Source organism: Zingiber officinale, chromosome 4B, assembly GCF_018446385.1.
Source record: "Zingiber officinale cultivar Zhangliang chromosome 4B, Zo_v1.1, whole genome shotgun sequence".
Taxonomy (NCBI): domain Eukaryota; kingdom Viridiplantae; phylum Streptophyta; class Magnoliopsida; order Zingiberales; family Zingiberaceae; genus Zingiber; species Zingiber officinale.
The window spans coordinates 95,319,158-95,345,108 of NC_055993.1; the positions used below are offsets into that span (position 1 = coordinate 95,319,158).

General features: G+C 38.7%; 2 protein-coding genes and 1 long non-coding RNA gene across 6 annotated transcripts; 2 read left to right on the forward strand and 1 right to left on the reverse strand.

Annotated features, from left to right (window-relative positions):
* Positions 1–599: 599 nt before the first annotated feature.
* On the reverse strand, positions 600–8,795 carry LOC121975593 (probable helicase DDB_G0274399). 4 transcript variants are annotated; one of them, XR_006110370.1, is made up of 10 exons: positions 8,661–8,795; positions 6,253–7,722; positions 5,676–5,864; positions 4,296–4,391; positions 3,966–4,131; positions 3,647–3,776; positions 1,807–3,573; positions 1,039–1,706; positions 872–966; positions 600–800 (listed from the first exon to the last, which is right to left on the reverse strand). XR_006110370.1 is itself a non-coding variant. In XM_042527334.1 (8 exons), exons 2-8 carry the CDS (start codon positions 7,604–7,606, stop codon positions 1,302–1,304), a joined length of 4,107 nt encoding a protein of 1,368 aa, XP_042383268.1. In that variant the 5' UTR covers positions 7,607–7,722; positions 8,661–8,795; the 3' UTR covers positions 600–1,301. The 4 variants fall into 4 exon arrangements, 1 of the variants encoding a protein (XP_042383268.1); XR_006110368.1 differs by having other exon boundaries at positions 600–966; XR_006110369.1 differs by having other exon boundaries at positions 872–1,706.
* Positions 8,796–9,878: 1,083 nt separating this feature from the next.
* LOC121975594 (protein RRP6-like 2) lies at positions 9,879–19,464 on the forward strand. Its single transcript, XM_042527335.1, has 15 exons — positions 9,879–10,173; positions 10,256–10,705; positions 11,963–12,115; positions 14,446–14,604; positions 14,680–14,763; positions 15,161–15,240; positions 15,334–15,384; positions 15,512–15,611; positions 15,766–15,848; positions 15,992–16,037; positions 17,187–17,274; positions 17,356–17,525; positions 17,610–17,951; positions 18,026–18,142; positions 18,594–19,464. Exons 2-15 carry the CDS (start codon positions 10,349–10,351, stop codon positions 19,194–19,196), a joined length of 2,433 nt encoding a protein of 810 aa, XP_042383269.1. The 5' UTR covers positions 9,879–10,173; positions 10,256–10,348; the 3' UTR covers positions 19,197–19,464.
* A 266-nt stretch (positions 19,465–19,730) lies between these two features.
* On the forward strand, positions 19,731–20,629 carry LOC121977746. The gene is made up of 2 exons (XR_006111029.1): positions 19,731–20,110; positions 20,229–20,629. It is a non-coding gene; the product is annotated as an uncharacterized LOC121977746 (long non-coding RNA).
* The last annotated feature ends 5,322 nt before the right edge of the window (positions 20,630–25,951 follow it).

Sequence of the window (25,951 nt, forward strand, 5' to 3'; positions counted from 1 at the left end):
ACACATTCTGCTATCCTTCTCTTCATTTGTCCGTTCGAATATTATACTAACTTAAGCGTCAGAGGACCTTTACCAGAAACTCCTTCCTTAATTTTTGGACATTGAGGTCTTATCTACTCTTTTTGGTATGTGCAAAGAGGAAGAAGTCATCTGCTCAGTGTTACCATTTGCTCAACACAACATCTCTTTAATTTCTAGATAAGATCAGTATAGAAGTAAATATTTTATATCCATTAAAAATTAATCCCAAAATTCATCCAAGCAAACACTATACTGAAAGCGCCAACGAAACACTAATTATAGAATCGCAGGATGATTGAGAGGCGTACATTGTGACGTTCAACACTGTCAGCCGGGTGGCTGAATGAGAATTATCTTCGGGATATGTGGAAATTTCCATTAAAAATTTCAAAATAAACCTTGCAATTTATTCTTTTGTCATTTTACCTCTATCCAATAGCTCCATTAAGTCCTTGAACGAAATAGTGTAGTACATATCCTTGACAGTTTTAAAGTTTCAAGGGTATTTGGAAAAAAAAACTTCTTAATATTGCGTAAATTTTTGTCAATGAGATCGACGGTATCGAAATGCATGCATGTCTAGGAATTTGACAAATTGATGTATAGAGCATTTCTCGAACACTATTACAGAAAGAATTAATTAACTATTCAACTTAATACAGCTTAAAAAAAAAGAAAGGTTATGAACAAAAGCAGCCGCCTTCCCAATCTTCCTACCGTCAGGTCAACCCTCCGATACTGTTTGATCTACAACTCAGTTTGTACAGAAGGAATTTAACCTAAAGCATTATACTGCACAGTAAATATGTGAAGTTATGACGGGACTGTGTAATCGCTCGATGTTATTTACCTGATGATCGTCCAAGGCCAATAAGATATCACTGCACTAACCGTGTAATCCCTGTCGTTATCAACGTGTGATGGTCTGAAATTGTGGCAATTCAACTGGCAGTAGGAACAAGGTCTGCTGTTAGTGGAAGGTTCCTTCCAAAATACATTTTGCTTCATAAAACTTACATGGGGATCAAGAGGTGCTTGGTCTCCAGGCCCTGTGCAGCACGGATCTTCCCACCTCTGGCGCAGAGGTGCAGGAAAGCCATCATCATCTTGCTGACCATTCTCCTAATCATGTATCACATATTTATCCACCAAGTGATCGCGGACGAGCCATGACCAAAAGTGTCTTGCCTGTGAGACCAAAGCTCCCTGGCCTTGCCAGACAGTTGAAAATTATAAACTCAATGATGGAACTTGCCTGCTGATGTGAACTTGTTTATCTCTCATTTTGAAGATCCAGAAGTGTTTTGCCTCTTGGACATGCTATACTGAGAAGGATTTTTAGACTTTTCGATTGAATGGCCAATATCATCTAATGAAGCATCATTCATCTTTACATTTTTATAGCTTCCATTTCTAGATGGGAAATGGTTGGGCTTATCTTCTTCTTCAGACTGTGTTCCAGACTTGGGTTCTGGGAGCACATCTAAGTGCCTTTGTCTATGACCACTTCGCGAACTCCTTGTGCTATTTAATGTCGGCTTTGCAGGAGCCGTAGCAGATCCTTTGAGCAGCAAAAATTCCTTTGGAATGCTTTCCATGTCAATGAAACATTTTCTTGATTTAGCATCATCAATCAATGCAGCCCAATCTTCAGACTGCATGAGCGCATTAGCATTGCCAACCACCTGCAATCAAAAAGAAATATTCAACAAAGATATTTTAAGAGCTTAAGAAAAACTAGGTACATCAAGTAAAATGGTATCTTAATTTAAGAAAATTGCTTACCCATAAGGCCCTCCTAGCCCGAGTAAGGGCAACGTTCATTCGGCGGATATCAGCAACAAATCCCACTCCATGATTTGAGGCACGCACACACGACATGATAATTACATCACGCTCCTGACCCTGGAATGCATCAACCGTATTGATGTATATGTCCTTGCCTTCTTCAGACTTGAGCACATCCTCAAATTCTCGTTGAAGACATTTAAGCTGTAATTTATAAGGCGTAATTATTCCAACAGTTACCCTTTTCCCACCATTTGATTTGACAAACTTCTGTAAATGTTCATACAACCTCAAAGAAAATTGAGCTTCATGAACATTCTGGTAAGACACAGATCCTCCCCTATGTGACTCCCTTCCATGTGTAATATCATAGAATGCATAAGCATGTAACAGAGGATCTCTATAGTAAACCTCATCCTCTAAGTTAACAACACTCTCACTGTCAGTCAGACGTCCTTGATAGAAATAGCGTGATGGGAAATCACGAATTTGAGGGTGCATCCTATACTGAACAGATAACAATAGTGTCGGGCATCCAGCTTGTTGAAATCTCTCAAACAAACTTCTGCTATAAAGTAAAGTTCCAGCAGCTTTACTGATAACAGTTGCAGGAAGTTGCTGTGGATCACCTACCAAAACGCATCTTGCAGCACCAAGTGACAGTGGTGGGAGAATTGCAACTTCACTTGCTTGAGCAGCCTCATCAATAACCACCATATCAAATCCATGGGTGAGACGAGAGAATATTTTCCGGCCACTGCTTGAAACAGTTGTAAAAACAATCTCAGCTTCGTTAGCAAAACTTGCTTCAAGGTTGGCTCGAGCATCTTCCATATTAAAGTTAATCCCAGAACGAAATTTGCTTTCCAGTATAAGGAATCGTGACATATCAACAAGAACTTTATCCCTGTTCTCTATGGCTGCAGCAAGATACTGGAGTAACATGTCACGGTTTTGATCTCTAGCAGCGAGAACATCAGGATCAACACCTACAGATCCTTGTGACCTACCAGCGGCAGCTGCAACACTGAGCTCTCTCTGCAGGCGAGCTATTTGCTGTGCCAGTTCAGCTTCACGACATTTCAAGTCATGTAACCATTTAATTACTTCATCACGGCTTTTCTGCAGAAGTTGTTCAGTTCTTCGCTCAACAGACACTGCCTGAGCAGCTCGGGTCTGTGAATCTACTCCAACACGAGCTACATCAGGTCGATAAACTTTCATCTCTCCATCAATGAAGCCACGATCAAGAACCCTTGCTAACAGCTCATCTGTGGCAGCATTTGAAGGAGCACACACTAGCATTCTTGGTTTTGGACAAAGTTTTGGAAGAGTCCTTAAGAGACTTTGGTCCATATTCTGTAAGACTTCATCTATTGATCCACTGCTGGCATTCACTAAATTAATCTCAGTTGTTTGCTTATAACTCTCAGGCGCAAGTTTCTTGAGCAGTGCAGTGTAGTAATGTTGATATTGGACAAGATGAATCACATTAAGCATTCCCCAAACTGTATGTGTTTTTCCAGTTCCTGGTGGACCTTGAACAAGTGTAAAAGGCCAAGGATCTTGTCTCTTAGTTCCTCTGCTATTGGTACCAGCAGCAGTGTGCATAGCAGCCCACTGGATTGCAGCCAACTGTGGAAGATTGAACGTCCTATGTAGATGATCTACGAAATTTTGAGTAAAACAGTCAGGCATAGCAGGTGGCCGCTCTTCATACTTTGGAAAATGCTCCGGACTAGGCTTCAATATTGCAGATTGCATCTGTTTAACTTGGTTACATTAGCATCAGATCCAGAAAATTCTTAAATCTTCAATTTAAGGTAGTATATGTAACCTGGGTGTTAAGATGACGAAAAGCATGCAGAGCTATGTATTCACGCTGAGTAGTGGCAAGGGAACCAAGGGTAGTTAGGTACCAAGTAGTCTTTGGTTCAAGCTTCCTCAGGATATGATCATCAGACTTGCTGCAACATAAAAAGACTGCAGTTGGCATAGATACAGCTAGTCCAAGGAAGAATTTCTTAAAAAAGAATAATATATCTATATATATTTGTCTACGTCAACTTCAAACTAAAACAACATATATGCATATAGATAGCCAGTGCTTAATGATATTGAAATTATATTTTGAAATATCTAAAGATGGATATTACCTACTAGAATCATACAAGTCGCCAACATAGAAATGAAAAATGGCTCCAGGCTGATCACGTGTGTCAATAGGAACATGTCGCCTTACCGTACCAACAACACGTCCGGGAGTCTCGTGTTCAGCATCATCATCATTTGTACTATAATTACCTCTTCTACCTGATCTGCCTGCTTCCAAGCCACAATAAATTATGTAAGAATTATTATAAACTATCATATTCAACATAATGAGTGTTTTCATTTCAAAATTCAAAAATTAAGTAGAACACTCATCCATATGCACCAATCTACTACTAAAAAAGGAACATGATAATAAAAAGACTAAATCAAACCTGCACCAGAGCTTGGATATGCCAAAACAGCAACATCTCCTTCCTTAAAATTCCACTTGCATTCATGAACTGGAAGAACAATAACATCGAACCACCCTGAATTGAACATAAAAGGAAGCATTACTAGAGAAAATTTGTATGAAAGAACAGTAGCCTTATCATGTTGATACAGTATAATCAAAATGCAAATGACTCGATCCAAGAATAAGGAAAAAATCTCAGCTCTTTTATTGTATCAAACAATTGTCCCTGAAGATGTCCATATGATCTTAATCTCAGCGTTCTTATAGATACAGTTTATCATCTATTGGGTATACTAAATTAATTGGAAGTGATATTTTGCTGTCTTCTAGAAAATAGAAATCCCACATCAGGCAGCTTTCTCGTCTCTATCTGCTATGCTACTTTTTTAATGCTGGTTCCCTCTTAACTTGCCAACACTCTAAACAAGGAAGAAATGTAATTAACAAACTTATGTCTCATCCAATAACAGCAAGAAAGGAAGACAAAGTTAATGAATATTTGAGTTATTACTTGTACCGTCAACATTCTCTGGAAGAAAAATTACTCAGCCAGACACTGTAGCAGCGAGTATTGTTCTTTGGCAGAACATATACTTCAAGGTTACAGGCTAGCTTGACCTGCATAAAACAGGCACACTATCTTCCAGGCAAGTTCTGTACCCAGAGAAAATCGATCCAATTCTGTTATCCAGGTAACAGATCCAACCGTGATCAACTTGGGTCTATAGCAAGAATCACCATAAAATTCTTGTAAGCATCCATGAGAAAATGCAGTAATCACACATTAAGCAATAAGGAGGGAGAGCAGACGAGCACTCAAACACTATTTCAATCAGAATACAACAGAAATCTGTGTGACATTGGATTTTAAAAAACCAGAAAGTTTTGCTAAACTATCATGCTATATGTAGCAAAAAGGGCATCAACTTTCTACTTCAATCTATAATTCAGCAAAGACCTTCTAGGTCAAATAAAAATATAGTCTAGCTATAATCACCACATCAACATTCACTACTTTCAATCTTTAAAGTCAAATTTCAGAGACTAGAAAAAACACTAGCAGTATGATACTAGATCAACAAGTATACTTCTTGAACTCCTAGGAATACTAAATTTATTTAGCATGCCATGTTATCACCAACCTAGTCTAGCCTAACAAAGATTGACTATTTTACAAGGCATGTGAAAGAAGAATAGAATTGCCAGGAATTGGAAATGCAAAAGATCATAATCACTTAGAAGTACCATTCCTAAAATTAATTTTGATTATTTTAGCTATATATTGTTTGAACCAACATTAATATATAGAGAAACTTAATCACATGGCCATTTCTAGAATAAATTGCAATGTGCATACCTCGCTCTCTTCTCTCAACATTCTTTATGCGAACCATTATATATGCATCCCTTGTTGTATTCTCCTGAAGCTCCTCATAGGTGCTGTTCAGCTGTGCTCGGCATTCCTCAAAAAGCAAAGGCTCGAAAACTCTCACATATTCTTCAACGGACTCAAATTGACCAGGAACACGCTGCAAATCTGTCTCTTCTGGAAAGGGACAAGTATTTGACAAAATAAATTATGGGAGAATTCAAGTACATGATAAGATTGAATACTGAAACACAGAAAAATCACCTATGTCATATGAAACTTTATTTTGCAAGCAGTAATAGAAAGCATATTGTGCATACTGCAATACTGGAGCCTGGAGTACTTAACTTGGTATATCTATGTACTAACCAAGTTACATCTAAAATTGAGATGTCGAGCATACTGCTGATCAGCCAAATAAAAATAATGACTGAATGAATACTTCACATGAAAATGGAACTGAACAGTAGCATAAATACAACTCATAAAAGTTCCTCCACAAAAAAAAAAGGATGCCATGAGATGAAAAAGGTCAGGGCTAAGAATCAGTAAAGCATGTGCTAACCTGGATGATGCCAAAACTTCTCACTTGTCACCTCCCTGAGAAGACGTTCTACAGATGTATCTTGGTATTGATGGTTGATTGAATTCTGCCTCTTGGAAGAAGTATTCTTTTTTACCCCTAATTTCTGATCTGTGTTGCCTAGTCCAGAAACAAGAGGCTTCCTAGATGAAACAGAAGAGTTTGTGAATTGTCTGGTGTCCACAGACTGCTTCGAAGGGACCTGCTTTGAAACTGAGGGATATGTTTCTGAAAAAACCTCATTGTGATTCAGCTTCTTTGGGCGACCTGGACCTGAAATGGCATCTCCATTTGGTTCATTTTTCAGGTTACCTGATTCCAAAGTTGAACTACCGTCGGTGCTCATGAAGTCAGATTGCTTTTGATCTTTAGTATTTGGCCTTTCAGTGCCTCGTTCAATAACAGGAGTACTAGCACGAGATGAATCCTTAACAGTTCGGGTAACAACTGTTGCTGGAAAAGAAGTCTGCCTCCTAGGGGTTGTTTTCATTGAACTAGCCTGCTTTGCGTCCTCCACATTTATGAAGACAGTTTGTCTGGCTCTCTTTTTACCCAACATTGCCTCCTTGTGCTCATCAATTTTAGGCCTCTTAACAGGATTACTTGCAAATCTCAGAGCATGACTTGCTTCAACTCCTTTAACTTCTCTTGGTTTTACACTTGACGATTCCCCAAATCCATCAACAGGGGCGTCTACTCTAGAATTGTAAGTTGCATAGTTCTCTGAGACAGGGAGATTCTCATTCGGATCTCTTATTGGTTCACAAACTTCATTAACAGTAATTCCCAAAAGACTAGAATTGTTATGACCACTACCATCAGCCTTACCACAAGACCAACTTTCTTCATTCATTATCTGCTTCTCTGTAGTTTCATCATCAAGTATCTCTTGCTTATTGCTTGAAATGCTAGCATTATCATCTCCATTGACATCCATGTCAGACCATTCCCCTTCTTCTCTTTCAACTGTCTGGCCACCCTGACAACCTGACTGGACCAGTATGTTAATTTTGTTAACATCTTCAAAACTTGAAGCCACAGATGTTGAAGCTTGGTCTGTATTTAATTCAACTCCTAATTTTTCAAATTCTTTTGGTTTCTTTGACACTTCTTTTCTGACAAAAGGTTGAAAACAAGAACCGATCGACGCATGTGTGAAAGCATGGTTATTCTGTATCCTTTGACATGCTTCAGATGATGGCAAAAGAGTTGAACTGTTCAACGTGGAAACTGGAAGAGATTTTTGCGGCTGATAAACGATTGGGCAATCATCCACATTTACCTCTTCTTCTGGTAGTTCATTAAGATCAAATAGAAGTCTTCCAGAACCACCCATTTCATATGTACACACATAAAAGCTATCGGATTACACTATACTAAAGTCTCATGCACAAAGCTTCACCTTGCACTTTTGCAGGATTATTTGTTGAAACTGACTTCTTTAAAAACTTTCTGCAAATACATAAAAATATCAGAACAAAATATAGAAATATACTCTCACATTTAAATGAGTATGTGAATTTTTAAAAGGCATAACTATCTTGCCATTTTTCTGAACTGTCACTCTGCATGAAAGTAAATATCCTAGACTTGTGTAGTTTTAGACGATGAGACAGTTAAGAATGATAGGGAAAATTCTACGGAAAATTTTCATCAGAAATTAAAGAAGAAGAAACAAATATGACTCAATAACTGACGTTTCTAGTTTTCTATTGTTTACATAAAAAGGTCAAAGCATTACTTAGAGAAACAAACGATCTGGAGTTAAGACAAGATAAATCCAGTCACCAAATGTATTAAGACCATGCTGATCTAGATAATTGACGTATAAAGGTCTTCAATTGTTTTGCCATTAAATGCAACTTTAGTGTGGACTTATAAAGCAGACAAAAACGCAGTAGCTATGCATCTCTGATCATTGTAATTGTTAAAGATGTTACTGTGAATGGATACGCTAATCAACCAAACAAAACCCTTGTTCGGACTACAGCAGCTATCTAACCATCATAAGTAGTAGAAGCAATCACAGGAAAAGAAATGATTACCTGATCTATACTACCACAGGCTATCAACATCCAGGAAATACAGAATTGGCCTACATGTGAAGCCACGAATTGCCTATTGACAACCATGCACTTTCTGCCCTATTGCGAGAACAACAGTTCTGCTCTATATGCCAAGCTATGAATCAGGGGCTCGAAGAACCAATTGCAGAGACAACCAAACGGTTCTCTTGTCAAGCAATCTACCGTATAATGGCAAATCGCAACAATCCTACGCGGGGCGAAGCCTAGGGTTTCAAATCCAAACGAACGGCTGGCGGGCGGCCCTAGGGCTTTATTTCATGAATCAAAAGGGCGAAGAAGGGAATCAGGGCGACGAGATCTCACCAGAATCAAGCCGGTGAGGGAGAAGAGAAAGGAATAGCGCTTCCGCTTGCGAGTGCCCAAGGATGGGAGATTGCGCGAGAGGGGATCGCGACAGAGATCGCTCCCAATACGGGGCTTCTTGAGACTTTAGGCGATGAGAGGCGGAGGCATCGGCCGCTACTTATAGACTCGTGGGTCACCCAACACGGCACTCAGCCCACGTGCTCCCCTCGTGCGCACGCGACTAGTGGCTGCGATTCAGATGCGCTCTTTTTCGACGACGGTGGATTGGGCATGTTAAGATTACTCGCATAATCAGAAATTGCACCCCCAACCGTCTGGACAAAGGGGTACACCTGATAAAATCCTGCGTGAGAATACGGGACTTTTATCTTTTGTGGCTCAATTTGAAAATTCATTTTTTCACAATGGGGAATCGGTAAAATGTTCGGTCTTGGTAAACGTTTTAAGAAAAAAAAACAATTAAACCAACCTAAAATATCATTTTTATTTCATGATTTATATATAAAAAAACTCGGAAACTCTAAACCGTGTCTAAAAGATACGAGTGTGGATTAGATAAACAAGGAAGCAAGTGATTTCCTCAAAATCATAATTATCGTCAGTATCTAAATAAATATCATCGTAAATATTTAAATTAATTAAATTATTTTTTTATTTATTTGTAATAGTGACATATTATTTATTCTCGCTACATTAATTGCTCTTAAATATTATATTATCTTATCCTTCATTTCATCTTATAAATGTCGTCCCCTAAATTTCAAAGAGTCTCACTGGAACCTTATAAATGATGTGTGTCTTAACAGAAAACACATGGCAACCTCACAAGACTGTTAAAAAGTCTGAGTATTTATTTAATTGATTGAATTTTCATTAATAGTATTTCTTATTAAAGCTAATCACAGCCTCTTAAAAAGTCTTTTTTTCGCTTTAATCGCTCGTTTTATTTATCTAATGAATTACGCCTCCATTAATAGCCTGCCTAAAACTCTTAGTTACAGCTGTACATCCATATTAGCTTTACATTTATTCTTTCTATTTTTAATAAAAAAAAATCTTATTCTTATATTTTATAATTCGTGGTTTTTTATTTCTAATTTTAGTTGTTAAAACTATTTTAGAAAAAAAAATATTTTAATATATTTGTGGTTATTAAGTTAAAATAATTTTATTATGTTATAGCAATTATAAGTACGATAAAAAGCACAAGTTCGAGCACCGCTTAACTCAAAGCCACGATCGTTGGCTTCCACAGCTCGGCTTTTAGATCTCCTTCCACCGATGCGAAACCCCTCAATCACATCCATGGCGGTCGGCAAACCCTAAAGCTCTAACGACTGCTTACCTTGATGCTGTACCTCCTACAGTAGTCGTTCGATTCATGAGCGAAGATCCCCGGAGGCCGATTCGCCACTGAAACACAAGGCGGACAGCCTCCGCACACTGATCGGCGGCCCCGTCGCTGCTGCGATAACCAAGGCTTCCGCCTGCTCCCGGAATATCCCTCTTGGTAAGGACTTCCATTTCCTCTTCAATTTCGATGGGTTCCCTGTCAAGGAGATTAAAGAGAAAGCCGAGTCTTCCTTGAGCAGCATCGCCCGCCGAAGCTAGCCAAGGACCTCGACGAGACATACGACTAGCTTGTCGGCCTCAGCGACGAATTGATCGATCGGGTCGCAATCTCTATGGACGAGTTCAAGAGTTTGAAGGTGAAGGAGGAAGAGTCGGGTGGGAAAACTACGGCAACGGAACTGGAAGATGGCGGGTTTATGTTGGTTTACGGGAAGAACAAGAAAAAGAATGGGGGTGCACGCAGTACGGACAAAAATGAGGCCTTCCCTGCCTCGTGCTCTTCGTCAGTTGTTAATGTAGCAACGAAGGACAAGAGGACAACAGAAGCGCGTTCGAAAGTGCCATTTCACATTCCGACCATTCCACGGCCACAAGATGAGTATAACATAATAGTAAATAACAAGAATCAACCCTTTGATCATGTATGGCTGGAGACGAGCACAGATGGAAGTCGGTTCATTCATCCGCTGGTCAGTTTATCAAATGTTTTGTATTTTCCATGTCCCCCCCTTTTCATATTTAGATGGTTAACATGTATTCATAAACTGGTACCTTCTTCACTTTGTTCTATCTCTTAGCTATGGTATTTTATTTGAAGTGAAATTATCAATATTGATATCACAAAATTGTTTCCTTTTTTTAACAATCTTTATAAATTTGTACTTCTGTATAAGTGATGATACCCTGTGATTGTGCAATTATGGTAGGTGACATCATCCGTCTACCTTCTTTGCCAAAAAATTAAGTTGCACATATGTGGATATCAAATCAGCGGAGTGTCATGCAGTGTAGTAGTTTCATAAGGTTATGTGACCCTTACTGGGTGTTCTTGAGGTAATACTTTGGATGCCACAGTCAGTATTTTGTGAAATCTCAAAGAAATGTAAGATAGTGAACGGTAAATAATGAAAAGACATTTGCACATTGTATGTTTGCCTCTGTTGGTTAGCCCGTAGTTATCTTGTTGATGTCAAATGAGTAGTTGTTGTTGGTGTTCAACATGCTCCAAGGATCATCAATATATTGTGGTACATAAATAAGCTTTTCTGCATAGGTTTCATCACTTGCAGATTTAAGGTGGGTACCTCTTTGAGTCTCTAATGGACTAGGTGTATAAATCATTAACATTGGCATCCTGACATGGTTGACACTTTTTTTTAATGTGCTTCTTAGTATCATCTTTTGGTTCTCTTTATCTCTACAACTTTTCTTGGAACTTCAGAAAGACACTTGATGTGTTATAGACCTAGCTCATTCTATTTTGTTCTTCATAACGACAAATCAAGCTTAGGGTTGTGACTTCTTATTTAGCATTGCCTAATGTACCGAATAAATTTAAATGCTTAATAATAGATAGTTTCTTATAATCCCAACCTCTTTTTTGTTGTACATTAGGGTTGAGTTTTATTAGAATTCGAGTCTATTTGTTCCTTAGAAGGGGGAGGAAAAGGAGAGAAGGTAAAGGGTGGGGAGAGAAGGGTAAAAGTTTACTTAGATTGGGAAAAGGAAAGGGATAGTGGAAGAGAGTTGGGACCCACTCTGTCTCTTCTTATTCATATGGACATCCAAATCGTCAACTAAATTTTATGTGTATCAGGTGTACTCAAGTTCTCAAAAACTTGATCCCTTGATATAAATCTTTTTTGTTATAGTAAATACGTCTTGTTTACCACAGTGTTTCAGTTTCTTTTTTATACAATTAAATTATGCTTTTCTTAAATAAACAGGAAAAGTTTTCTGTTGTGGACTTTGTTGATAGAAAGTGTGAAGGTGACCCTATTCAACCTCTTCCTCTCAAGAGCACTCCGTTTAAGCTGGTGGAAGGCGTGAATGACTTGAAAATGGTAGCTGCTAAGTTGCAGGGTGTAGATGAATTTGCGGTTAGTGCCTTCCAGAGTTTTCTGTGGACTTAGTATTGTATTCTTCTCTTTCCTTATAGAGGCTGTTGGTGGTTCATGTGGTCTAATTGTTACTATGTTTAAAAATAGTAGTTATTCTATATTTTATTTGATTATTGATTAACTTAGTATACAAGTATCACTAAATAAATTCATCTGCTGGCTTTGAGTCAGCCATGCCAGTGATTTGACTGTGGATTTTATCTCATTTTGTTCAGGAACACAACTACTTATGTTAACTCTGAAGTGACCATGCTACTGGAATATTGTTATCGATTCACACTAGCTTTTTTATTGTGAGAATAACTCGTGGAATAACTAGCTGGTGGCTAGTTGGTGTTTGAGAAATTGAAGCAAGATTTTTTATCTTAGCTTTGAGGAGACCCTGCATAATAACTTTCTATTGTTAATGTTTTCCAATTTTATGAAAATAATTACAACAACAACCAAGCTTGATCCCACTAGGTGGGGTTGACTATATGGATCCTTTTACGCCATTGAGCTCTATCTCCAACTATATCATTATCTATATTTAAATAAATTTTATCTTATTTTATTGTTACTAATAAAGTCTTTTTTGTTCTTCCTCTTTCTCGTTTAATATATGTGTTTGTTATATTTTCATATCGTTTAACTGGAGCATTTATCGGTTGTCTAAATACATGCTCGTACCATCTTAAACGTGTCTCTCGGGGTTTTTTATCAGTAGATGCAACTCCGACTTTCTCTCTAGTACTCTCATTTCTTATTCTGTTCATTCTCGTATATCTATAGATCCACCTTAACATCCTCATCTTTACAACTCTCATCTTCTGCTCATATGCTCAAGTCATAACCTAACATTCAGCTCCATATAACATAGCAGGTCTAACTGTGGTTTTGTAGAATTTTTTTTAAGCTTAGAGGTACTTTATGGTTACATAAAACACCCAACGCTCTCTTCTATTTCAACCATCCTATTTGTATTCTATGTAAAACATCTCTCTCAATCCCTCCATCATTTTGCAAAAAATAATCCTAAATATCTAAAGTTCTCGATTTCGGGCAACTCGTTATCTCCTATTTTAACAATTATCTCATTATATCTAATATTGCTAAATATAAATTCCATATATTCTGTATTTATTCTACTAAGCTTAAAATCTCTTCCTTCTAGTGTTCCCGCCAAGATTCTAGTTAGCATTTACTCTTTTACTTGTTTCATCTACCAAAACAATATCATCTGCAAATAACATGCACCATAATACTGTGTCTTGAATATGTGCAGTGAGTTCATCCATAATTAGTGTAAAAAGATAGGGACTTAGAGCTGATCCTTAATGTAACCCTATCTTTATTGGAAATGCTTCAGTTACTCCGCCTGAAGTCTTTACTCTTGACGTTACATCCTTATACGTATCCTTAATTAGTTCAATATATGTTATGCTAACACCTCTCTTTTCTAGAATTCTCCATATAATTTCTTTTGGGACTCTATCATAAGTTTGTTCTAAATCAATGAATATCATGTGTAGATCTTATTTTTGCTCACGATATTTTTCAATTAATTATCTAAGAAGATGTATAATTTCTATTGTTGACCTTCGAGGCATAAACTTAAATTGATTTTCAATCATCGTGGACTCTTCCTTAATTTTTTTTCTATTACGTTTTTCAAAATTTCATGGTATGACTCATTAGTTTAATACCCCTATAGTTTGCACAATTTTGTATATCTCCTTGTTCTTATATAAGGGAACTCGAGTACTTATTCTCCATTGATCAGACATTTTTTTCGTTTTCAATATCATGTTAAATAATTTTATAAGTCATTTAATACCATGTTTCCCTAAGCATTTCTATACCTCTATCGGAATATCATCTGGTCCAACAATTTTTCCATTGTACATCCCATTTAAACCTTGTTCTATTTCTGAAGTTTGAATTCTACGATAAAAATTTAAATTTCTATATTCATTTGATCTACTTAAATTACCTAAGTTAGTCATCTAAACCTTCATTAAAAAGTTGATGAAAAGACCTCATCTTCCACCACTCTTTTATTTTTCCATCGTTTTTGTGAAAATAATTACTAAGAAAAGTTTATTGTAGAACTGTATTCTACTTAGTTGTCAGGGTATAAAATGTGAAGAATGTTTGTTGCTTCTACTTCGAATACATGTTTATTGGCAAAACCATACACTCATTATATTGGCTCATCTCATATTTGTAAGGAAATATATTGATACAAAGATCGGAAAATATGTTCCTTTAAAAACTGAAATTTATTACTGGTTTTGAATATGTTTGATGGTTAAAATTTTCCATTCCAGGTGGATTTGGAACACAACCAGTACCGGTCATTCCAGGGGCTCACCTGTTTGATGCAAATATCTACGAGAGCTGAAGATTTTGTGATTGACACCCTCAAGTTAAGAATACATATTGGACCACACCTGAGAGAAGTTTTTAAAGATCATTCCAAGAGAAAGGTAGTTTATATTTCCTTTCAAAACTGATTAAAATTTACAAATTAATTTTTTTGTTATGTTGACCTTCTACTCTAGATAATGCATGGGGCTGATCGTGATATCATTTGGCTGCAATGTGATTTTGGCATATATGTGTGCAACCTTTTTGACACTGGACAGGTAAGCATTTCCACCAGTTTCTTTATGGGTTTAACTTTTGTAAATTCTAGAATAGATGAGTCCTACCAGACTTTTTTCGGAAGAATTTTCAACATTTTAACTGTTAGAAATATGTACTATTTTCATCTGTTATCCATTGCAATTGAAGATCTAATTACCCTAGTCAGCTAAAGGGCTACTTGTTATGATTGTCTAGTGGTATATTCAGGATTCAAAATCTCCAATAATGGTGACCCCAGTAATGTGACATCCTCAATGTGGTAGGGTAGTAAAATAGCCAGGGTTCTGCAATTCTTTTTCCTTGATTTGTCTTGCTTGCAGTTTAGATATGCTTATGTTTAGGTACATTGAGTTCTTGTTCTCAGAAACTTAGTATTATCTATTTTTCTTTATACAGGCATCAAGGGTATTGCAATTGGAAAGGAACAGTCTGGAGTATCTTCTGAATCATTTTTGTGGAGTAAATGCTAACAAAGAGTAGCTTTCTGAAATTTATCATTCTTCTATTAAATAATTTATTATTATATTTCTATTTTTTATTTTTTTGAGCTAATAAGTCAATTGATGCAGGTACCAGAATGCAGATTGGAGATTGCGCCCTATTCCAGATGAAATGCTAAAGTAGAGTGCAAAATATTTAATCTTTCCATATAGTTTGTTTTTAATTCATCTATGTTGAAACTTAAATACTTCATTTTATTGTATTTACCCACTATTATAAGATTCTGACTATAGTCGCTTCTTATAGGTATGCCAGAGAAGATACACATTACCTGTTTTTTATATATGATCAGATGAAGAGAAGATTGCTAGCAGAATCATCAGATGACAACGATCTTTTATTGGAGGTGAATTTGTTGTAGTCATTTATAAATTGAAAACAACCACTTAGTCTAAGCACAAAATGAATATTATTTATGCAGTATCTTTTCTGTTCTGTGTAAGACAATTCTTATTTGATTCTCTGTGTAACATAATTCTATTCACTGTGACTATTTTCAGGTCTACAAGCGCACTGGTGAAATCTGCATGCAACTATATGAGAAAGAACTTTATACAGATACATCATATCTTAACATCTATGGGTTTGTCATTCCTACCATTCTTTAATTTGTAGTTGCTGTTCAAATGAAGTCCAGTTTTCTCGTCTATGTTAATTTGCTACAAATCCTTTTTATAAAGTTCCCCTCTTCTTCTTACCCTTTTTCTCTTTTGACATGGTCAACAGGTTATCATACATTGATTTAAATGCAGAGCAACTTGCAGTTGCAGCTGTAAGTATATTTGGCATTTTACTTATATATCACTGATCTGCTTTCCAATTGAAATAAATGTGAGATTGAGCATGATGGGTATTCTTGGTGTGCTTTTGACACTAATACACGGTTGGCATATTATTTCTCAGATAAAAGCATGATTTATGCGCCTATTAATTCTTTAGATCTTATCATTCAATTGTAGCAAAAGGTGATTATGCTCACCAAACGCCCCTCATAGTCCATCCCTAGGTTATATAAAGGGAGGTAAATCACGGGGTTAATTTATAGCTGTCCACTAAGTTGGCTGGGTAGAAGGAGGTGTTAGATCTTATCATTCAAGTACTTAGATGATATGCTGAAATAACTTTAATTAAGTATTTATCTGTTGTAGCTACAAACTGCACATCGATTCATCTGATATTGGGACAGAGACACATGTTAACATATTATACCTGTTATTTCTCTCAGATTATATTTGGTATTCGAGTTCACATCTTAGAAATATATTAATAGGAGAATTAGCTCCAGAAGTCTATGGCATGGTATATCAATGCAGAGGAAAGTTGGATTATCATATTGAGATTTGAGGGGATAATTAGTCTTGTACATTAATATTCCTAATATATTATGCATAAGATTAATAATATTAACTAGAAATAATGCAATCCATATCTTTGAATCAGTGTGGGATGTAGGATAAAAATTCAAGCATGCGATACTTTTTATTATTAATCATAAGTTTGATAACTATAGAAACATAAGCTTTCATATTGTCAAAGGAGAACCCAGTTGCAACAAGATTTAAAAAACAGTTTTCTTTCATTGCAACATAACCTATGGTTCATTAGAATAGATGGTATATTAGTAATGTTCATGGAGAAGTGATATAGATGCATTTTTTTGTTTGAGTTTTTTTACCCCCTCTCTACCCTCGGGTTCAAATCCTTCCAATTCACATGAATTCTCTTGTAAAAGAAGATAACCAAATATCAATTTCATGAGGTTTCTAGAAATCCATAGGATTGGAAAAAACAAACTCCGCAACTGTTAATCAAAATTTGCAGTTATTGACGATTTCTTAGAATACCCTACTATTCATTATTTACTTTTTTTGCATGACCAATCCTTTTCTATGAGTTAATGGCAATCATGCATCTTAAACAGGGTCTTTGTCAGTGGAGAGATAGTATTGCACGTGCAGAGGATGAGAGTACTGGATATATATTACCTAATAAAACTCTACTTGAGATTGGTAAAATTTGAATATTTTTGCTGATCTTCCAGATCTTACATCAGAACTTATTCGTTATGATTATCTTGTTTGATTGAAAAGCAAGGCTGATGCCTACTACTTCTGTTAAATTACGACGGCTGGTGAAGTCAAAGCACCCTTTTATTGAGCGCCATCTGCTTTCTGTAATTGAAATTATTAAGCGTTCAATTGCCAGTTCTTCTTCTTTCGAGGGGATAGCTGAAGAGCTAAAGGAGAGGCGGCTAGAAGCAGTAAGTTATGAGCATTCTCAAGCTATCAAAATTATAGTTCCAAATATTTACCTTTCTTTAATACTGCATACACTGATACTGCAGCATATGGAAGATAACCGAAACACTGGATCAATCCCAGCTACTGATGAACGTATGGAATCTACAAGTTCTGAACATGTTGATCAGAGTAGCAGCATTGCTACGGAAACAAGTGTTGAAACTGTTAAAACAGTTGGACATGTTACAGATGTTGTAGAAGACTGCCCCAAACAATCTATCTCAAGGCCAAGAAGCGGGAACACGCCGGCTATTATGATGGAGCAAGAAAATAATGCTTTGCCATTGTTTGAAATTCAGTGCTCATTGATGCAACCTGAGATAACTGAAAAAATAAAGAAGGAAACGAGGGATAAGAAAAACATTGAACATCTTCCACAAAAACAAGTGTGTTTCTTTCCAGCTGTTTCTGTCTTTTTACTGATAATCAACTTGATTGATTTCTCTTGATATCTTTATAGGGTGAAATTGCCGCCGTCCAATTATTGGATAAACCTACTCGTGCTTTTGGAGCCTTATTTGGAAATTCTTCCTCTAGAAAAATGCTTACCTCTGATAAAGTGGGTCACATTAGACAGGTATTCTTTGTGACTTCATAATCAGTTGAAATGTTGTAGCTTGGCAATTATTTTACTATCGTATAAGAGAGAATTTATCTATGACTACATGGATTAATCACATAACTTGACAAGCTACATGAGATACTTTTCCAAGGCTCAGATAAGCAACAGTTATGAAGAAGTTATACTTGCTACAGATTCAGGATCACTGTCATTAAAAAAGTGAAACTTGAGAGTCGCTGAACTTTGGAGTTAAACCAGGATTCTTCAGTGTTTATTTGGACTATTTGGCTAATCAAATTTACAATATTACTTCACTAATAAAATTCATACCACTGTTTTCCTTTATGGTTGCCATTTTTTTCGTTTGTAAATCAGCAACGTCAGTTGTGAAGTTAGTAACTTCCCCTGCTATATCAATAGTAAATTCATCTTATCTTTGTATATTGTTTTTGTTTTCATCCTCCAGGGTAAGAATGTTAGTAAAGTCGAGCAGATTAAATCCAGTGTAGCTCTCCCATTCTATCATTTTTCTGGTGGGGACACACCTTCAGATTTTCATGTCGTGGAGCACAAGGAGCCTTCAGATTTGCATGTCAAGGACATAGATCCTCCAAAAATGCATGCTGAGGAGGTCATACCACTGGATACGAAAAGTGACTGTGAGCAGACTCTTATTGATAGTTCAGCAAGAGACAATGTCATGGATCATGTGGAATGTTCTGCTCATCCCGACACTGGCGGTGGTGGAGAAGATCAACCTGGATCTAGTGCTACTAATGATCCAGTCGACATTATCATAAACTTTGACAAGTGCTTTAAGTCGATCCATGAGAGAAGGAACTCTCAAAACCAACTGAATCCTAGAACATCACGAAAGCCTGCAAATAATCCTAGTGTGCTACCATTTGATTATTCGGCTACAAGGGGATATTTTAATTTTGATAAGATTGGGGAGGGTGATAAAGATGAAACTGAAGACAATGGCAAAGTTGAAGGAAGATCAAGAAGTTCTCAACCGCGCCGTCAAGGTTTCCCTCCTAAGGGCAACAGAAGCATGACATATCATTGACGTTATTGAATGCATTTGTTCCTTCATTTTAAAGGCAATTGCAACAGTGGATTCATTTAGATCACCTTTTGCTGGCAACGGTGCATCATCAAAATTTATCTTACTACCAGTTTTGTATGCTGGCAACCTTTTGGCTGAATTGCCAAGATCAAAATCGTTTGGTTTTGCTTTGTATACATTAAACACATTATGGTTGACGTGTTTGGATACTTAACCATGTAGAGCTCTAAAATATATTTTGCTTTAGGAGTATGATACGACTATAAAATTACCTGGCAGTTAACTAAGAACAGAGTTTGGAAAGTTTGCAAAATAAAGTCAAAGATGAATCAGAAATGCAATTTTCTAGCGATGCATGTTGCATATAGTTAGATTCTGATGATTTTTTTTTCTTTTTTCAAGGGTGATTGTTAGGGTTTGTATTCCAGCAGAAAGGAGCGCCGTGCATAGGAAAGAACAATTTTTTGGGATATTTTCTTCCATTTATTTTGCAAAACAATAAAAAAAAATAAAAATTGTAAAGAGGATGCCAATCGCAATTCCATAGATGTGGTTTGGCTTCAACGTGCAGGAGGAGGCAGCTATACCAAAACTAGAAGCCTATCTTGGTTATAAGAGCAAATCTATCTCAATTTACAGGACAACAGACCAAAACTAGCCAAGTACAGCAAAGCAGCTGTTGGCTGGATTCCTGTTTTCTCATCTATCGGCAAAATCTTGTCTCCACTATCAAATCTTCTTTCAGTTATCTCATCTGGATTCCAGTTGCTGCCAATCATTCGAAAGCATTGACTAAGAGAATGCATCGACAATCAAGCCTTGCAGCGGTGGCTAAAAAGGGGGTAACAACTCAGACGCCATTGGCTGATCATTTGCTGCACCTTTGGTGGTTTTCATTGAATCACTAGCATCAGGTGAGATCATTCCATCCCAGTCCTGAAACATATTTATGGTTAGCTATATTATTATTATTATTATTATTATTATTGTTTGTCTACACTACACTAAATTCCAACTTGCCTGCTTCTCTAGCTGCTGCTTTGCCCTTTTTTCTTGCATAGACCGCTGGCGATGTTCATAAAAGGCAAAATTATCAAGAACAGATGTGTTGTTTATATGCTCCTTGAAAATCTTGAGCATCTGGAGGCCCTTCTCTAACTCCACCTGCGTGATATGATTAGCAAAAATCAATTGTATTTTATGTGCTGATACATGTCATAATCTGACATACCTCCTGAGTTTCTCGACTGTTGGTAACAGGTTTGTTCTCGTTGTTCTCTAGCGTGATATACTTCAGAATGCTATTTGGGGCATCCTTAATAATATGCCACTTGACTGGGAAGCAGCCAATCCACTTATTTTGCTGCCAAAAGTCCGCAGTCTTGTTGAAATTTACACGACCAACCATCTCTGCGATACCGATAAATTGTTACCTGAATCAATGATACATCTTGCTAAGGTAATTTTCTGAGAAATGCAAAGACAATTTCTGATACATGATCCTCATACTCACCGCTGAATTCATGATCATTACCACGGCCTCGAGGGTGATAATTATCATCCATAAACATACCTGCATGTCCATATCCAAATCCATACGTTCTGCTAGTAACCAAAGGCCCAGTTGGACGCATTCTAGATGTTGGCCATGGGGCATTCATTCCCTGGGAAATAAACCGTAAACACAACATGATACAAGTATTTGTAATGTAATTGTTAATCTTAGCCAACAAAGAAATATAGCATAAAAATGTAAATACTCTAAAAATGAAGCACGTAAATACTCTAAAAATGAAGCACACGGTGATTACGAAGGTCATCCAATATATGACCAAAAAACAGTTGCAAGTAAAGCAGGCAGATTTTGAAATTACATAAACAACGATTGTCGTCTAAGCTACTGCGATAACATGAGGAATAAGTTGTTGTCCCTGGATTCTTACAGATGAGTTGTTAGCATTACACACTGAACTATAAGAGGAAGATCTAAACTTTGCTGCCCGTTGAAGTATGTAGCATCATACCATAATTTAGTTGACCAAATTTTGCCAGAATTATACCGAGAGTCCTGATAACCTCCGTTCTCTTGCGAGACATTTTGTAAATTTCGATGGTTAGACCTCGTCGTTCCTAGCCCATTTCCATTGATATCACCATTTGTATGTGTATCCATTAGGTTTGAGAGCTGGTCAGAGGCACCAGAGACGGAAGGGCCTCCCTGATGACTTGAACTAATTTTCTGATGTCTAGAAAAGAGGAAGTGGATGTCAATATTGCTGCTGGTCATAAACTTTTCTACCATGTCCCATTGTCCCATTAGAAGAATAAGCACTGTATGTCGGATATCTGTAACTTTGATACATGTCTCTATAGACTCCCAATTACCAATAGGGAAACAATTATTTATAATGCATGAAGATAAACACACTTAGCGTCTAACAGCAAAAGGATATGTTTGCTTTACTAGGAACTCGAGCATAAATATTGAGAAATTAACTCGCTTCTAATACATGAGAAAAACAATTTGATTAGTGAAGCGCAATGGAAATAAAAGAACCAAGTTACTATAAACAATTACATATAAGAAGCATTTTTTAACACTACCAAGCATAGCATCCAAAATAACTCTATGGAAGAGCTTAAAGACAACTCTTATAGAGGATGATTCCAAAACTAATTCCTGGAATCTAGATAAAAAATAATTTATAAAGTTGGAAGAATATACTAATGTTTCTGAACAAGTTAATTTGATTTAAAATTTGCTGATATGAAGTATATTGACATTATGCATGATGCGGCAGTAAGGAGGAGCCCACCTGGTATGGGTCAACGGTGGAGGTCAAAGTCAAGATGGTCAATGTGGTTCAATCGTGTCGCCCGAACGAGAGGGGGATACATAGGCCGATTGGAGGAACCGCTATCCAATCGACCGTCTGGAAGAAACAGCGTCTGGTCAGCCTGATCGATAGTAGAGCGGGTCGAGCGGGCCATTGGTCTGGCTCGGGGTGTGCCATGTACAGTGAATAATAAATCAATATAATAAAAGAGAAAAAAACGGATACTTAATAAGGAGAAGAGAAAATGAAAGAGAACATGCTATCTATCATTGAATGCGGGGAAATCAAGCCAAACATGTCTTTTGTATGCAATTAATATCATTAAACAGGGGAATATGAAGGGTCACTAAGACAGGTATAAAAAGTATGATAGGTATGAAGAAAGGCGAGATTAATCTTTGTCCCTAGTACTTTCACTTTCTGTTCTTCTTCTTATGTTTCTAACTTGAGCGTCGGAGGCCTAACGCCAGGGACCCCTTTTCTGGTTTGGTTTTGTTTTGCAGAGAGGAGTGAGATCTTCATCCAGTCAGTAGAGCTGCCACATCCCCGGTTTTCCAGCTTCACGCTTTCGGACAGGAACATTTTGGTGTCGTTTGTGAGAACGTAACCTGCATCCGAACAAGAAGATGGAAGACGTTGGACGAATCACAACGGTGACGCTAATGTAAGAAGAACTCAACACGTTGATATAGGCCCGATCAGCGAAGATAGTGGAACAACAGCAACAATAGACGTTGGTCGAGCGCCAACAGGTATTGTCCAAATGTCAAGTGCAGGAGCCTGCAGCATCCGCGGCAAGCCGCCAGGCTGAGCGAGGGGACCGAGACATTCGGGAACCAAACAAAAGGTCGAGCGACACCTATGGGGAAGCCCCTCATGCGCTAGTCCCATTCCACCAAGCGCCGTTATGGACTCCAACAGAAGAGAGGGCCCGAGCGGACAAAGACCGAGGATCTTCCTCGGATGAGGCCCCCGCTCGAGACACAAGAAAAAAGAAGGTACCCAGAGAGGATGATTCACCTGAATAGGTCAATCAACAGCTTTCGGAGGAGATTCTAAATGACCCTCTGCCGAAGCATTACACCCCATTGACGATTGAAGAATATAATGGAGTGACCGTCCCCGATGACCACTTGGCCAAGTTTGATAACGCAACCACACTTCACCAGTACATAGATGGAGTGAAATGTCGAGTCTTCCTCACCATGTTATCTGGATCGGCGCAACATTGGTTCAAACGGTTGCCGAGCGGCTTGATCCGTAGCTTCAAGGACTTCCGAGCAGCCTTCCTACATTACTTCGCTAGTAGTTGCCACCACCAGAAGACGAGTGTGAATCTATTCTCACTAAAGCAGGGGCCTCGAGAAGCATTAAGAGCTTATATTCAACGTCTCAATCAGGTGGCGATGGACATCCTGGCAGTCTCCTTGGAAGTGTTAGTGAACGCCTTCACCCAAGGGCTCACCGAAGGAGAGTTCTTCCGGTCGCTTATTTGGAGGCCAACGAGGGACTTTGGTCACCTACAAAAGAAGGTCAATGAATACATCAACATGGAAGAAGCCCAGACAGCAAGAAAGAAGGAGACACCCACCAAGTCCACAGGAGCGTCTGAACGGTGTCAGCCGAACAATCATCAACCCCCCAAGGGGCCTCGCTCGGGAGGAGCCTTGCCACACGAGCCCAGGACACATGCCGTGCAGCATGTGGCGGCCACTCGCCTAAAGGCTGCAACATGCAAGATATGGATGTCGATGTTCTGCTCCTTCCACCAGTCAACGAAGCACAACACCCGAGATTGCTATGACCTAGCAGCAAGCAGACCGACCCTGCAAGGATATCGTCGTCGATCCCCATCACCTGATCGGTGACAAAGGTGCCGATCAACTAGCCGATGGGAAGAAGACAAGACAACAACCAAACCACGCCACCATCGACCTCAGCATGGGAGCAGTCATAGTCTCTCCCAAGTCTAAGCCGAGCGGAACAAATCGTCAGCGCGAGAGGAAGAGAACCGGAGTACCGCGGCTCGAGGAGAGATAGGGATGATTGTCGGTGGCCCGACCAGTGGAGATTCTAACCGAGCAAGGAAGTCGTACACTCGGCGACTCGAGGTCCACGCTATTGGCTACAGTAAGGAGAGAGCTAAAGGACCCAAAATCAGCTTCGGGCCAAGAAATTTAGAGGGAGTGGAAACTACTCACAATGACGCACTGATAATCCGAGCGGTAATCACCAATTATACAATCCATCAAGCTTTTGTTGATACAGGGAGCTCGGTGAACATCATATTCAAGAAGGTGTTCGATCAGCTACAAATTGACCGGGGCAAGCTGTTGCCAATGACAACCCCACTCTATGGTTTCACAGGCAATGAAGTGTTGTCGATCGGACAAACTGAGTTGCCTATCTCGCTTGGAGAAGAGCCCCTGAAGAGGACAAGGACCACAAACTTCATCGTGATAGACGCGCCTTCAGCTTACAACGTCATTTTGGGTCAATCGGCGCTCAATGAGTTCTGAGTGATGGTGTCAACTTATTGCCAGAAGATCAAATTCTCGGTGGGCGATAAGGTAGGGGAAGTTAGAGGAGATCAGATGGCCGCTCGACGATGCTACGTTGAGATGGTCAAGTCTGAAGTAAGAGTCTCTCGGAAAAACCTGCGCTTGGAAGTGAACACCATCATTGAGAAGCCCCCTGCGATGGTTTGTGAAGAAAAGGAAGAGGTTCAAATTCACCCGAGCCGGTCGGGTGCGACCACTTCATTGCCGACAATCTGGAGAGCAAGAGAAAGGCAGAGTTGTCGACCTATCTCAGGCGGAATCATGATGTGTTCGCCTGGTCGACCCACGGGCTCCACGAAATCTCGTCGAGTGTCGCCCAGCACGAGTTTCATATCCGACTAGACGCCCAGCCCATGAAGCAGCGGAAAAGGGACTTCAGCGCGTAGCAAAACTTGATCATCCAGGTAGAAATAGAGAAATTATTGGAAGTCGGTCACATTTGGGAAGTCCATTTCCTGAGCTGGCTCGCTAATGTCGTGTTGGTCTTCAAGCCGGGTAACAAATGGCAGGTGTGCATTGACTTCCGTGACTTGAATAAGGTGTGTTCGAAGGATTTCTATCCGCTGTCCCGGATAGACCAAATGGTGGACTCTACAGCAGGTTGTGAGCTGATCTGCATGTTAGACGCATATCAAGGCTACCACCAAGTGTCGCTCACCAAAGAAGATCAGGAAAAGGATAGCTTTATCATTGTCGACGGAACGTTCTGCTACAACATCATGTCGTTCAGACTGAAGAACGCCGACACCACCTACCAAAGGCTAATGAACAAGGTGTTTCGGAAGTAGGTCGGCTGCAACTTAGAGGTATACATCGACGACATATTAATAAAGTCAGTCCAAGCTGCTGATATGTGTGCAGATATCGAAGAAACATACCGAACTTTGAGGACATACGGTATAAAGTTGAACCCGAATAAGTGTCTGTTCAGCGCTAAGACTGGACGCTTCTCGGATACATCATCACCAAGTGAGGGATTGAGGCGAATCCGAGCAAGGTAAAGGCACTGCAAGATATGGCTCCCACCCCGTAGCTTGAAAGAGGCACAACAGCTAACCGAACGGATCACAGCGTTGTCCAGATTCATATCCATGTCATCCGATCGGAGTCTACTGTTCTTCATGGTGCTACGCCGAGCGGCAAGATTCCAGTGGGACGTGGAGTGTGATCGGGCGTTGGAAGAGCTCAAGGAGTATCTTAACTCCTTGCCTGTGTTAGCTAAACTGAGCGCCTGGGAGCCGCTTTGGATTTATTTGTCGTCCACCGAGCATGCGGTCAACTCGGCATTAGTCAAGTAGAATGACCATGGACAGTAACCCGTGTATTTTTAAGTCATATATTGAAAGATGCCGAATCT